Source organism: Petromyzon marinus, chromosome 58 (assembly GCF_048934315.1).
Source record: "Petromyzon marinus isolate PM22_M1 ecotype Great Lakes invasive population chromosome 58, UKy_Petmar_22M1.pri1.0, whole genome shotgun sequence".
Taxonomy (NCBI): domain Eukaryota; kingdom Metazoa; phylum Chordata; class Hyperoartia; order Petromyzontiformes; family Petromyzontidae; genus Petromyzon; species Petromyzon marinus.
In genome coordinates, this window is record NC_133724.1 from 722,901 (window position 1) to 736,929 (window position 14,029).

A 14,029-nucleotide genomic window follows, 5' to 3' on the forward strand; every position below is an offset into this window, starting at 1 on the left:
TGTAGTGTGTAGTAGTGTCGTGTGTAGTAGTGTAGTGTGTAGTAGTGTCGTGTGTAGTAGTGTAGTGTATAGTAGTGTGTAGTAGTGTCGTGTGTAGTAGTGTAGTGTGTAGTAGTGTAGTGTGTAGTAGTGTAGCGTATAGTAGTGTAGTGTGTAGTAGTGTCGTGTGTAGTAGTGTAGTGTGTAGTAGTGTAGTGTATAGTAGTGTAGTGTATAGTAGTGTAGCGTATAGTAGTGTAGCATGTAGTAATGTCGTGTGTAGTAGTGTAGTGTGTAGTAGTGTAGTGTGTAGTAGTGTAGTGTGTAGTAGTGTAGTGTATAGTAGTGTAGTGTATAGTAGCGTAGTGTGTAGTAGTGTAGCGTATAGTAGTGTAGTGTATAGTAGTGTAGTGTGTAGTAGTGTAGCGTGTAGTAGTGTAGTGTGTAGTAGTGTAGTGTATAGTAGTGTAGCGTATAGTAGTGTAGCGTGTAGTAGTGTCGTGTGTAGTAGTGTAGTGTGTAGTAGTGTAGCGTATAGTAGTGTAGTGTGTAGTAGTGTCGTGTGTAGTAGTGTCGTGTGTAGTAGTGTAGTGTATAGTAGTGTAGTGTATAGTAGTGTAGCGTGTAGTAGTGTAGTGTGTAGTAGTGTCGTGTGTAGTAGTGTAGTGTATAGTAGTGTGGTGTGTAGTAGTATAGTGTATAGTAGTGTAGCGTGTAGTAGTGTAGTGTGTAGTAGTGTCGTGTGTAGTAGTGTAGTGTATAGTAGTGTAGCGTATAGTAGTGTAGTGTGTAGTAGTGTCGTGTGTAGTAGTGTAGTGTGCAGTAGTGTAGTGTATAGTAGTGTAGCGTATAGTAGTGTAGTGTGTAGTAGTGTAGTGTGTAGTAGTGTGGTGTGTAGTAGTGTAGTGTAAAGTAGCGTAGTGTGTAGTAGTGTAGTGTGTAGTAGTGTCGTGTGTAGTAGCGTGGTGTGTAGTAGTGTGGTGTAAAGTAGTGTAGTGTGTAGCAGTGTAGTGTGTAGTAGTGTAGCGTATAGTAGTGTCGTGTGTAGTAGTGTGGTGTGTAGTAGTGTAGTGTAAAGTAGCGTAGTGTATAGTAGTGTAGTGTGTAGTAGTGTAGTGTGTAGTAGTGTCGTGTGTAGTAGTGTGGTGCGTAGTAGTGTCGTGCGTAGTAGTGTGGTGTGTAGTAGTGTCGTGTGTAGTAGTGTAGTGTGTAGTAGTGTAGTGTGTAGTAGTGTAGTGTGTAGTAGTGTCGTGTGTAGTAGTGTGGTGTGTAGTAGTGTCGTGTGTAGTAGCGTAGTGTAAAGTAGTGTAGTGTATAGTAGTGAAGTGTGTAGTAGTGTAGTGTATAGTAATGTAGTGTATAGTAGTGTAGTGTGTAGTAGTGTCGTGTGTAGTAGTGTGGTGTGTAGTAGTGTGGTGTGTAGTAGTGTAGTGTTTAGTAGTGTAGTGTGTATAGTGTAGTGTTTAGTAGTGTAGTGTGTAGTAGTGTAGTGTGTAGTAGTGTGGTGTGTAGTAGTGTAGTGTGTAGTAGTGTGGTGTGTAGTAGTGTAGTGTGTAATAGTGTAGTGTGTAGTAGTGTAGTGTAAAGTAGTTTGTGTGTATGTTAAACTTCTTTCGCACCGTATGTAGCCAACTGTGCTAATCGGAGGTGCGGGGGATAGTCAACAAACTAAACTCGTAAAACAGTGCTAAAGAAATGAGTTTTCAATGTCGATGATTTAAAAGTGCATAACTCAAGTGGCTTCCGGACAAAACAGACCGAACAACGTGTAACGACGCAATGACCCGCTCCACAAACACGAAGGAGGCATCACAGCGATAAACTACTCCCGCTGCTCAGGACGTGGTTGTCTGGCTCGATCAACCTGAATAATACATTTTAGTGGTTGCTATGCAGCTACGTGAGCGGCCGCACGGAAGAAGAAGAAGAAGGAGAAGAAGAAGAAAAACTTGACCGTCTTGTGTTTGTGTAACGTCGCCCAAACGTTGCCGCGTACAACCAGCAAGAGGAGACTCCGACAGTCATGTGGATTTAACCGTGGCGATAAAAATCATCGTTAAAACCAGCAACCGCACACGACATTTGCGTGAGATGGGTGTGAGTATGGGGGGGAGCGGCGGGGGGCACTGTGACGTCATTCCACGCAGGGGTGGGATGATGACGCCACTCGGGGGTCGTAAATGCGCGGAGCGTAACGAGCCGAAAACTTTTTGTTATTAATATACCAAGGGTCGAGTGCCCCCCCCCCCCAAAATGGTTTTAATTTGTAGGGCATGCGGACGTACTGGCAGTACATCGGTGCAGCAGCATACCAAGACACCGGTCCTAATAAAACAGTCTGACGATGTCTCGCCGTTGCCCCTTGAGTGGGATTCAGCAGCTGCTGTCCCACGCGAGCGTGTGGTGGTGACGCCACCACCATGCCACCGTCCGCCAAGAAAATTATTCCGGAAACAAATCGAGGAAGCGTCCGACCGAGTCTAGGGCACGAGGCGTGAAATCTGCCTTTGGGACACGGAGCAGCCAATGGCCAGCAGGCTGGGTGCTGCTGTACGGCAACAGACGGTCAAGCTCCTTCGCGGTCAGCCGCTCGTGTAAACGCTCGGCTTCCCACCGGTTCGACATCACGAGAACTGATGTTGACGCACCACCACCACCGCTGCCACCATCACCGCCACCACCGCCACCACAGCCACCACAACCACTCCCACCACCGCCACCACCACCCCCACCACCACCACCACCACCGCCACAACCACCACCGCCACCACCACCCCTACCACCGCCACCACCGCCACCAACACTACCGCCACAACCACCACCACCGCCACTACCGCCACCACCACCGCCACCACCAGCACCGCTACCACCGCCACCACCACCACCGCAACCACCACCGCCACCCCCACCACCGCAACCACCACCGCCACCCCCACCGTCGCCACCACCGCCATCACGACCACCACCGCCCCGCAAAACTTTCTGACTGGAGTTGCGAATCGTAGGAAAATAAATTGCATTTGCTAAAAATATGATTTTCTTTTTATAGCATGTACCACCGGTGTACCGCCAATACGTTCATATAGAGAGAAATGCCGTTATTTAGGGGTATTCCTTTGTCATGGCCTGTAAATAATTAACCATAAAAAACAAGTAGATATTGAGTTGAAATATGCACTGTATAGTGATTAAACCAATGTCTGGGTATTCATTGGCTGGCTGATGCAGAAGGGTGGCAAGGGCAGTTCATTCAGAACACAGGACAGTTCACCCTCACGTATAGTAGACCTCACAAGCTATCAGCGGAAAGTCAGGGAGAAGAAAAAGAAATAAACAAAAAACAAAGATCAATCCTCGATTCCTTCCGAACTGCCGTCACAGCGCTCAAACTGCCTCTCCCCCACCCGGCGTCCCGGCCCCCGCCGCTGACGGAGAGGAAGCGACGGCCACCACCGCGTGCAGGGCGAGCGCCGAGTCGTGCCGGCGTTCCACTCACCGCTCGCCAGATGTCCGGCCTCGGCCCACAGCTGCTCCAGCTGCTGCCGCAGCACCCAGCTGAACGGCGCCGATGCTCCGCGCTGCTCCTCCTCCTGCTGCTGCTGCTGCCCCTCCTGCTGCTGCTGCTGCGGCCGCTTGAAGGAGCTCTCCACGCGCACCTCCCGCTGCTCGTCCCTACCGTGGCGTGCGGACACGCAAAACCCGCGTTTGTTAGCGAGCGCCTATCAACCCTCTCCCGTTCCGGTAGCACGTACATCAGTTCTTCTTTCGATTCCGTTGCGGTGCCGGACGTGTACGTCGTGTGTGTTTACCATCATTGTTATACACATGGGGAGGAAACCGGAGCGCACGAAGAAACGCCACGCCTTGCGCGATGGCGAAACGCTCTATCCACGTACACAGATGGAATAAACAGATGGAGATGAGTGCACACACTCTGCTGGACCGCCTTCTACCTGGCAGAGCCAGAGGTACGGCTCCTCCTCGCCTCGCACCCACAGGTATGAGAGAGGGAGTCTCAAAACATCCGTGCGGACGATCCACCAACCCCTCGCTGCTGCTGGATGATCACAGGGGCGCCACGGTGGCGAGATGTTAACAACCTCGCCTGTATATTTGGAGTCTGCGTGTCTCTCTCCCCGTGGCGGTGTAGATTGTTCTCCGGGTCCTCGGGTTTTTCCCTTCACATTTAGAATCAGCGTGGGTTTAGAGTATTGGGCTGCTATAAATTTCCACGCAATAAGCCACTTCGTTAAGCTATTATTTGTGGCCAGGTTGCTTCTGAAAAGCATGGTTGGCTATGTACAGTGTGAAAGAAGTTCAACATACATACACACATATAGCTCAGCGGGCCTTACTAAGTAACATAAAAATAGTTTGAGTTTGTTTTAACATACAGCAGTGCAGCCACCACTACCATAGCTGCCACCACCACGGCCGCCGCCACCGCCGCCACCACGACCGCCACCACCGCCACCACCACCACCACCCCTACCACGACGACCACCACCGCCACCACCACCGCCACCACCGCCACCACCACCGCCGCTACAACGACCACCACCACCGCCACCACGACCGCCACCACCGCCACCACCACCGCTACCACGACGACCACCACCGCCACCACGACCGCCACCGCCGCCACCACCGCCACAACCGCCAATGCCACCGTCACCAGCAACGGCCACCAGCACCGCCGCCAACGCCGCCCAATTTTGCTGAACTTCCAGCGGTGGGCACGGGAGGGGGGCTGGCGTGGCACCCACCCGCCGAGGTCGTGGTTGTAGTTGATCTCGAGCACGCGAGGGTCCCCGAAGATGCTCAGCCACAGCGCGTCCAGGTCGCGGGGCACTCCGCTCTGCTCCAGCAGGTCCAGGTTGCGGTCGCGGTCCACGATGGCCAGCACCTGCACCAGCAGCTGCCTCACGACCCGCTGCAAGTGCAGCCACAGCACTTGCCTGGGTCGCGGACGGACGGAGAGACGCGAGGGCGGCGTCGGTGACGGTGGTTTACGAGAAGGGTCGAGATTTGTTTCCGCGGTCATTTTCAGTGAGATCCACATCGAGGGAGAGGATGGGGGGGGGACTAGGGGGGACGAGGGGGAAGGGTGGGCGGGGGGGGATGGGGAGGGGGGGGGTTGGTGGGGGGCCGGCGGGGTGGTTGGCGGGGGGGGGTGTGTGCTGGGGGGTGATTGGGGGGGAGTGGGAGAAGTGGTGGAGGGTGCCGGCTCACCGGAAGGTGCCGCCCTCACGCAGGCCGCTCTGGTTGCCGGCCTCGCGCACCGCCCACTCGCGCGGCGTGTAGCTCGCCGCGTCTCGCTGGCGCATCAGCTGCAGCAGCCGCGCCAGCAGCACGCGCGTGAACGCCGCTGCCGCACGCGTAGGGAGAGGGGGAGCTTGTTACGCGCCGAAAACAACTTCCTGTTCAGAGGATCGCAGAGTTCGGGGGGGGCTCGTCGCTCTCACACGGAGAGACGGAGAGAGGATGACTCGGGAGGCGCCAGGAGGGACCGCGGATGAGCAGCAGCAGCCACGCGGTGAGACAAATTTCCCTCGAGCTCCGCGTTCCTCTACATGCTGAGCCGTCATCGGTCAATTAATATTGTCTGCTTACGCGCGTTCGTGCGTACACACGTGTGTGTACGTGCGTACGTACACACGCGTGTACACATGTGTCTCACCGTGGGACGTGAGCAGCCGCAGCAGCAGCTGCACGCGGGCGGTGGAGCGCGACCCCGGGTCGGCCGGGTCGCTGAGCTGACTCGCGGCCGCCTGCACGCAGCTGCGCACCAGCGCGACGGCGTTGAACGCGGCGGTGCACGCCTGCGCTCCACACGCACGCACACAGAGTTCCCGCTCATGGCCACCGGCCGCCAACACCAGCGGCACATCATCTGAACCCAGTGCCGTGGGTAAACAACATCGCCACGGGGGAAACAAAGGCGGCCGGGCATGGTGCTGGTCACAAAAACACGCTCTCGCGTGCCGTGCCGGCCTTCATAGGTGCTACTCGCTAACAGCACTTGCCCCTACAGTCTGTTACAGGCTATACGGGGGATCTTTGTCTTTGTGAGAACGCGTTCAGAAGGTGCCGGTGTATGTGTGTGTGAATGTATGTTGAAAATCTTTTGCACCGCACGTAGCCCACCGTGCTAATCGGAGGTGCGGGGAAAAAAAGTATTTCTAAACAAATGAGTTTGTCAATCTGGATGATGTAAAAGTGCATAGCTCCAGTAGCTTCCTAATATCGGATAGAAGAGCGTTCCAGACGGCCTGGAGAAGAGCGTTCCAGACGGCCTGGAGAAGCGCGTCTGAAAGCGCCGCGCGATGCGGTGGCCGTTTTTGTGAAACTACCGGACACCTTTGAAAAAGAGCTTCAAAAGCCCATCGGATTCCTCCGGCACAAATCAAGATCCTCATTCCTCTTAGCCAAAAAGCCGCAGGCGGCCGGTGTTGGGGCGTCTGTGGTGGACCGCTCACAGTGGGTCGCATCTCCTCGAGTTGGTCTGTGGGTTCCTCTTCATCCTCCACCTCTTCCCCCTCCTCCACCTCCATTGCATCCCCTCCACCCTCCACGTCCATCGCCACCACGCCTTCCTCGCCGGCTTCACACGGTGAACACAGCACCCACGTTCAACGCAAGCTGCGACCAGACAGGCACCCCCCCCCCCCCCCCTACTCATCGCAATCCGAGGTTCAACACCGGGGCCGTGGTTAAATTACGGAAGCGACGTGGCCAAGCGGTTATTGCGTTCACAGTCGCCCGTTGCGGAGGTGCGCGGTTGCCACGGGAGTGTAGGCGGCATTCACTGGATTCAGTGTGCCCCACGCTCGCAGAGGAAGTTAGTGGTCCTGTGACGTCATTCAAAAGAGGGCGTGCCATCGATGATGATGATGATGATGTTATTGTTGACGTTCTGGTTGACATTACTGTTGATGTCGATGTTATTGTTGTGATTGTTGATGGTGTTGTTTTTGATGTTATTGTTGATGTTGTTTACCTTGTTGTCGAAGTTATTGCTGTTAATGTTAATGATGGCGTTATTGTTATTGCTGATGTTATTGCGCTGAACGTTATTGTCATTGACGTTGTTTTTGTTGACGTTGACGCTGACGTTATTGTTATTGACATTATCGTGATTGACGTTATTGTTATTACTGTTGATGCCATTGACATTATTATTATTGACGTTAATGCTGACGTTATTGTTGATGTTGTCGTTTTTGTCGATGCTGACGTTGTCGCGACCACTGTTGTTGTTGTTGTTTACCTGCGTCGTCGATGCCGGCGCAGCGCGCGAAGAGCTCGCAAACCGAGAGGCCGAGCAGCGCCGTGACGTCAGAGAGCTGCTCCTGGGAGCGCCGCAGCTCGTCAACGTGCACGGACAGCCACGGGCCTGCGGGCGTACACACACAGACAAAGATCCCCCGTGTAGCTTCAACAGACTGTTGGGGCAAGTGCTGTTAGCGAGCATCACCTATGAGACACACACACACAGACAAAGATCCCCCGTGTAGCTTCAACAGACTGTTGGGGCAAGTGCTGTTAGCGAGCATCACCTATGAGACACACACACACAGACAAAGATCCCCTGTGTAGCTTCAACAGACTGTTGGGGCAAGTGCTGTTAGCGAGCATCACCTATGAGACACACACACAGACAAAGATCCCCCGTGTAGCCTCAACAGACTGTTGGGGCAAGTGCTGTAAGCGAGCATCACCTATGAAACACGCACACAGACAAAGATCCCCCGTGTAGCTTCAACAGACTGTTGGGGCAAGTGCTGTTAGCGAGCATCACCTATGAGACACACACACAGACAAAGATACCCTGTGTAGCTTCAACAGACTGTTGGGGCAAGTGCTGTTAGCGAGCATCACCTGTGAGACACGCACACAGACAAAGATCCCCCGTGTAGCTTCAACAGACTGTTGGGGCAAGTGCTGTTAGCGAGCATCACCTATGAGACACACACACAGACAAAGATCCCCCGTGTAGCTTCAACAGACTGTTGGGGCAAGTGCTGTTAGCGAGCATCACCTGTGAGACACACACACAGACAAAGATCCCCCGTGTAGCTTCAACAGACTGTTGGGGCAAGTGCTGTTAGCGAGCATCACCTATGAGACACACACACAGACAAAGATCCCCCGTGTAGCTTCAACAGACTGTTGGGGCAAGTGCTGTTAGCGAGCATCACCTATGAGACACACACACAGACAAAGATCCCCCGTGTAGCTTCAACAGACTGTTGGGGCAAGTGCTGTTAGCGAGCATCACCTATGAGACACACACACACAGACAAAGATCCCCCGTGTAGCTTCAACAGACTGTTGGGGCAAGTGCTGTTAGCGAGCATCACCTATGAGACACACACACAGACAAATATCCCCCGTGTAGCTTCAACAGACTGTTGGGGCAAGTGCTGTTAGCGAGCATCACCTATGAGACACACACACAGACAAAGATCCCCCGTGTAGCTTCAACAGACTGTTGGGGCAAGTGCTGTTAGCGAGCATCACCTGTGAGACACGCACACAGACAAAGATCCCCCGTGTAGCTTCAACAGACTGTTGGGGCAAGTGCTGTTAGCGAGCATCACCTATGAGACACACACACAGACAAAGATCCCCCGTGTAGCTTCAACAGACTGTTGGGGCAAGTGCTGTTAGCGAGCATCACCTATGAGACACACACACAGACAAAGATCCCCCGTGTAGCTTCAACAGACTGTTGGGGCAAGTGCTGTTAGCGAGCATCACCTATGAGACACACACACAGACAAAGATCCCCCGTGTAGCTTCAACAGACTGTTGGGGCAAGTGCTGTTAGCGAGCATCACCTATGAGACACACACAGACAAAGATCCCCCGTGTAGCTTCAACAGACTGTTGGGGCAAGTGCTGTGAGCGAGCATCACCTGTGAGACACGCACACAGACAAAGATCCCCCGTGTAGCTTCAACAGACTGTTGGGGCAAGTGCTGTTAGCGAGCATCACCTATGAGACACACACACAGACAAAGATCCCCCGTGTAGCTTCAACAGACTGTTGGGGCAAGTGCTGTTAGCGAGCATCACCTATGAGACACACACACAGACAAAGATCCCCCGTGTAGCTTCAACAGACTGTTGGGGCAAGTGCTATTAGCAAGCATCACCTATGAGACACACACACAGACAAAGATCCCCCGTGTAGCTTCAACAGACTGTTGGGGCAAGTGCTGTTAGCGAGCACCTATGAAGGCCGGAACAGTACACGAGGGGGTGGGTGGCCGACACCACGCCCGGCCACCTTTGTCTTCCCAGTGTCTATGTTTAGACACCACACCAGGTACTGATTTGAGACTGAGTCGACCTAGGGGAGGTCCAGGACAGGTTCAAATAATCGTCACTGGTGTTGGCCGTGAGTGGGAATGGAACTCGGGTCGCCGGGGTCATAGCACAGCGCGCTAACCACGACACTACCGCTCCCGACAACAACAACAACAACAACAACCGCCATTTGCCACTAAGTGGCGGTGACGTCACCACGACGCTTGTGCCAGGCCATGTGCACCCGCACACGTACACGCCACTACGCAGGTAGCAGCAGCAACAGCGTCATCAACAGTAGAATAATGATCATCATCATCATCAGCAGTAGCAGCAGCAGACATTTCATCAGCATCAACAGTAGAATACTAATTATCTGCAACAGCATCTCTGACGGACGGACGGACGGACGGACAGACGGATGGACGGACGGACGGACAGACGGACGGACAGACGGACGGATGGACGGACGGACGGGCAGACAGAGGGACGGACGGACGGACGGACAGACAGAGGGACGGGCCTAACGCGACGACGCACCTCCTTGGAAGCCGACGTACTGCGAGGGCCCGGAGGCGCGCGGCAGCTTGGTGATGAAGAACACGTGCAGCGCTCTGCAACGCGGCCCGGCGGCCACACGGCCCCTCTCATTCATAGTGCAGTACCTGTGGTTGGAGACACACGGGGGGACACGCCGGGGGGACACGGGAACGTGTGGGGACACGCGGGGACGTGTGGGGACGTGTGGGAGAACGTGTGGGGACACGTGGGAGAACGTGTGGGGACACACGGGGATGTGTGGGGACGTGTGGGAGAACGTGTGGGGACATGCGGGGACATGTGGAGACACACGGGGATGTGTGGGGACACGCGGGGACGTGTGGGGACACACGGGGACGTGTGGGGACACACGGGGACGTGTGGGGACACGTGGGGACACGAGAACGACTGTTTCATCTCATCCGCACTGTATTCAACCACCGCACTGCAGGTCACAACAACTCACCCATCACCCGCCTCCGCCCACTAATTCAATCACGCGCTCACCCACCCACCCACCCACTCATTCAATCACCCACTCTCTCACATACCCTCTCATTCACTCATTCCCTCACCTACCCACTCATTCACTCGCCCGCTAACTCACTTACCCACTCACTTGCGACTTCACCGACCCACTCACGCCCCACATCACCACAATCGTTATCGTCCTCATCATAATCTCTTTCCTCCCCCAAGCTTTTTCTTGGCTTCCGGTTGCTGAACACGTTCTATGGTTGCACTCATTACACACAAAGTGCTCGCCACAAATGAATCACAACACCTTGCTGATCTCGTCAAGGAGCATAAACCATCATCACGCGAACTCCGATGGTCATCCTCGCAGCAGCAGCTGCTTTTGAACAAAGACGGTCACCGCATCGCCCCCTTCTGCGGCCATCTGGACCGCTCTTCCTTCCGATATTAGGAAGCCACTGGAGCTATGCACTTTTAAATAATCTAGATTGACAAACTCAATTCTCTAGAACTGCTTTGTGTGCTTAGTTTGTTGTCCTTCCCCCACATCTCCGATTAGCACGGTTGGCTATGTACGGTGCGAATGAAGTTCAACGTACAACGATAATGAACTGCGCTCGAGTCAAGAAACGTGATCCTCTCTTCTCCACTGCTACTGTCTCTGGCCCAGGGGTCGGCAACCAAAATAACAACAACAAGAAGAAGAGCCCATTTTTTTCGAATTCCATAAAATAAAAACAAAAACTAAATATTTCGAGTGCCGCAATGCAATGTGAGTACGAGACGGTGGTCCTCAATAAATAACGTGACGAAGGAGGCCGAGAGACAGAGCCCTGGCACGGCATCCCACGGACAGAACCTTGACATGCCATCCCACAGACGCAGCCCTGACATGCGAGCCGACAGACAGAACCCTGGCATGCCATCCCACGGATGATGGGCGTGAGATAGCCGCTGCCCCGGGGAATCCACAATAATCAACGTACGTACGTTGAACTTCTTTCGCGCCGTACGTATCCAACCGTACTCGGCGCGTGTACGTTACTTTATTTTGCAGTCCTGTTTGGGTACATGCTCTACCGCCCCCATCCCTCTCGTTCCCCTCCCCCTAAAATGACCACGATCCCGATGGTTGCCCTACGTGAGTAGGGCAGTGAGCCCAAACGCCCTTCCGTCTCCCATGCCCTCGTGGGGCACCTGGCCTCGGGATTGTTGCTCGTGGAATATCTGTACCCCCCCTTCTTCTCCCCCCGTCGCTTGCGCTTTGTACCGGGCTCTTGTAAAAGTAAAAAGAAAATTACTCTTAATAAAATAAATACCGGCAATAACACAGGAGGTTTTAAGATGTTCAAACACCAAATAAGAAACCTTTTGCAAGGCATCAAGTTTGCATTAACCACACGTACTTGTGGCAATACATGCAAACAAACATTATCTGATAATAATAATAATAGTGTATGCACTGTATTTGAAACCGATTGGCCTACACCAGAGACTGCCTCCGTTATGGCCTAGTCAGACCACAGAGTGAGACCACAGAGTGAGACCACAGAGTGAGACCACAGAGTGAGACCACAGAGTGAGACCACAGAGTCAGGTCACAGAGTGAGACCACAGAGTGAGACCACAGAGTGAGACCACAGAGTGAGACCACAGAGTGAGACCACAGATTCAGACCACAGAGTGAGACCACAGAGTGAGACCACAGAGTGAGACCACAGAGTGAGACCACAGAGTGAGACCACAGATTCAGACCACAGAGTGAGACCACAGAGTGAGACCACAGAGTGAGACCACAGAGTGAGACCACAGAGTGAGACCACAGAGTGAGACCACAGAGTCACACCACAGAGTGAGACCACAGAGTGAGACCACAGAGTGAGGCCACAGAGTGAGACCACAGAGTGAGACCACAGAGTGAGACCACAGAGTGAGACCACAGAGTGAGACCACAGTCACACCACAGAGTCACACCACAGAGTGAGACCACAGAGTGAGACCACAGAGTGAGACCACAGAGTGAGACCACAGAGTGGGACCACAGAGTCACACCACAGAGTGAGACCACAGAGTGAGACCACAGAGTGAGACCACAGAGTGAGACCACAGAGTGAGACCACAGAGTGAGACCACAGAGTGAGACCACAGAGTGAGACCACAGAGTCACACCACAGAGTGAGACCACAGAGTCACACCACAGAGTGAGACCACTGTGTGTGGAGCCGACCCCTGGTCCGGCCGCTCGACGCGTTGGGTCCCGGAGCCGATGCCCGGCGATCCCCTTGCTAGCGAGAGACGTTGGATTGCACGCGGGGCGCCCCCGAGGCGGCACTCACTTGGCGCAGGCGATGAGGTTGGCGCCGCATCGCGATTCCTCGAAGTCAGACTGGACGAGCAGGAACCGCTCGGCCGAGTTGGCGGAGAGCGATAAAACCTCCCTGCAACCGCACGCACGCAAGCACATCACACACACACGCGCGCACATGCATCAACAACAACAACAACCTCCATCCACCGCTAAGTAGCGGTGACATCACCATGGCACTTTGAGCCCACGTGAAGTGTCGAACGCTGGCTGGCAGGAGGTCACGGGACAGACACAGCAAGTGTCACGGGTCGACTGACTGAGATGACTGGCAGATTCACCAGCTGTGCCACCTACTGTGCCAACTCGCTGTGTTTTAGCCACCCGGTGCTCTGCTGCTCTGCCCTCCATTCCTGCCTCCAACTGCCCATTAGAGTCCTTCGCAAGCCTCCTCCACAAAGGCCAATCTTAACACCGCTGGTATCAGTTATTGGTAAGTCTACTCATCTACATATCCTCTTGTACCACATCATTCCATCTCTTCTCTGGCCCATGCGGTGCCTGTTTAGCCCCCTCTATCAAACAGGTATTTTAGAGTATTTGGCTGTAAAAAATTTCCAGGTGACGATAAGCCACTCGTTGAGCCATCATTTGTAATAGGCAGGGAGCCTCTGAAAAAGAACTACATAGCTCAGTATGGGCCTTAACCCGAAAAATAAAAGTAGTTTAAGTAGTTTATTTCAGTTTTAAAAGGTGCGACTCACCGGATCTTGCGGCAGAACGCCTGCTCCGTGTCGAACTGCTGCAGCGCAAGGAGGAAGACGTTCCCGGGGGGAACTTCCAGGGCTCCAGCGAGCGCGGCCACGTCGGTGCCCGTGAGCAGACGGGAGTGCGTGGTGACCTGCGGGACCGGCCCGGGCGCCAGCGCAACACCCATCAGAGACGAGCGGCCACACATGGCCCGTGGCTGACGTACGTACGTGCGCAAACACGTTCCGCGTGTCCTTGCCGCGGTGCGGGGCAGCGGCTTTGGTAGGTGGATCGCTCGCACGCACGCTCGCTCGCGAAGTCGCCTCCTTTAGCAGCCGGTGCCGAGGGCACCATCTCCTCCGGCTTATGAAGTAAAACTAAACTATTTTCATTTTTCGATTTAAAGCTTTCGTGACTGCAATGATTCATCTTCTTTGGTTCTTTCGGTAAAGTCACGTAGAATGAGAATAAAATAATAAATTGATAAAATAAAATAACACAATAATATTCTCACTTTATTTTATTCTCATTCTACGTGACTTTACCGAAAGAACCAAAGAAGATATTTTCATTTTACCAGGTAAGACCCACTGAGCTATGTAGCTCTTTTACAGAAGTGATCTGGTGACAAGTAACAGCTTAACGAAGTGGCTTATCGCGTAT

The 14,029-nt window shown here is 53.6% G+C and overlaps 1 protein-coding gene across 3 annotated transcripts in view; it reads right to left on the minus strand.

Annotated features, from left to right (window-relative positions):
- LOC142905726 (E3 ubiquitin-protein ligase RNF213-like) overlaps positions 1-14,029 on the minus strand; it is a 116,098-nt gene that overhangs the window by 43,688 nt on the left and 58,381 nt on the right. For all 3 annotated transcript variants that reach the window (XM_076052802.1, XM_076052803.1, XM_076052800.1), the window contains exons 30-38: positions 13,381-13,517; positions 12,648-12,749; positions 9,835-9,959; positions 7,250-7,375; positions 6,459-6,583; positions 5,660-5,801; positions 5,212-5,347; positions 4,746-4,937; positions 3,476-3,651 (exon numbers count right to left, since the gene is read on the minus strand). In XM_076052802.1, coding sequence (XP_075908917.1) covers positions 3,476-3,651; positions 4,746-4,937; positions 5,212-5,347; positions 5,660-5,801; positions 6,459-6,583; positions 7,250-7,375; positions 9,835-9,959; positions 12,648-12,749; positions 13,381-13,517 — 1,261 coding nt within the window. The remainder of the gene's footprint in view (positions 1-3,475; positions 3,652-4,745; positions 4,938-5,211; positions 5,348-5,659; positions 5,802-6,458; positions 6,584-7,249; positions 7,376-9,834; positions 9,960-12,647; positions 12,750-13,380; positions 13,518-14,029) is intronic.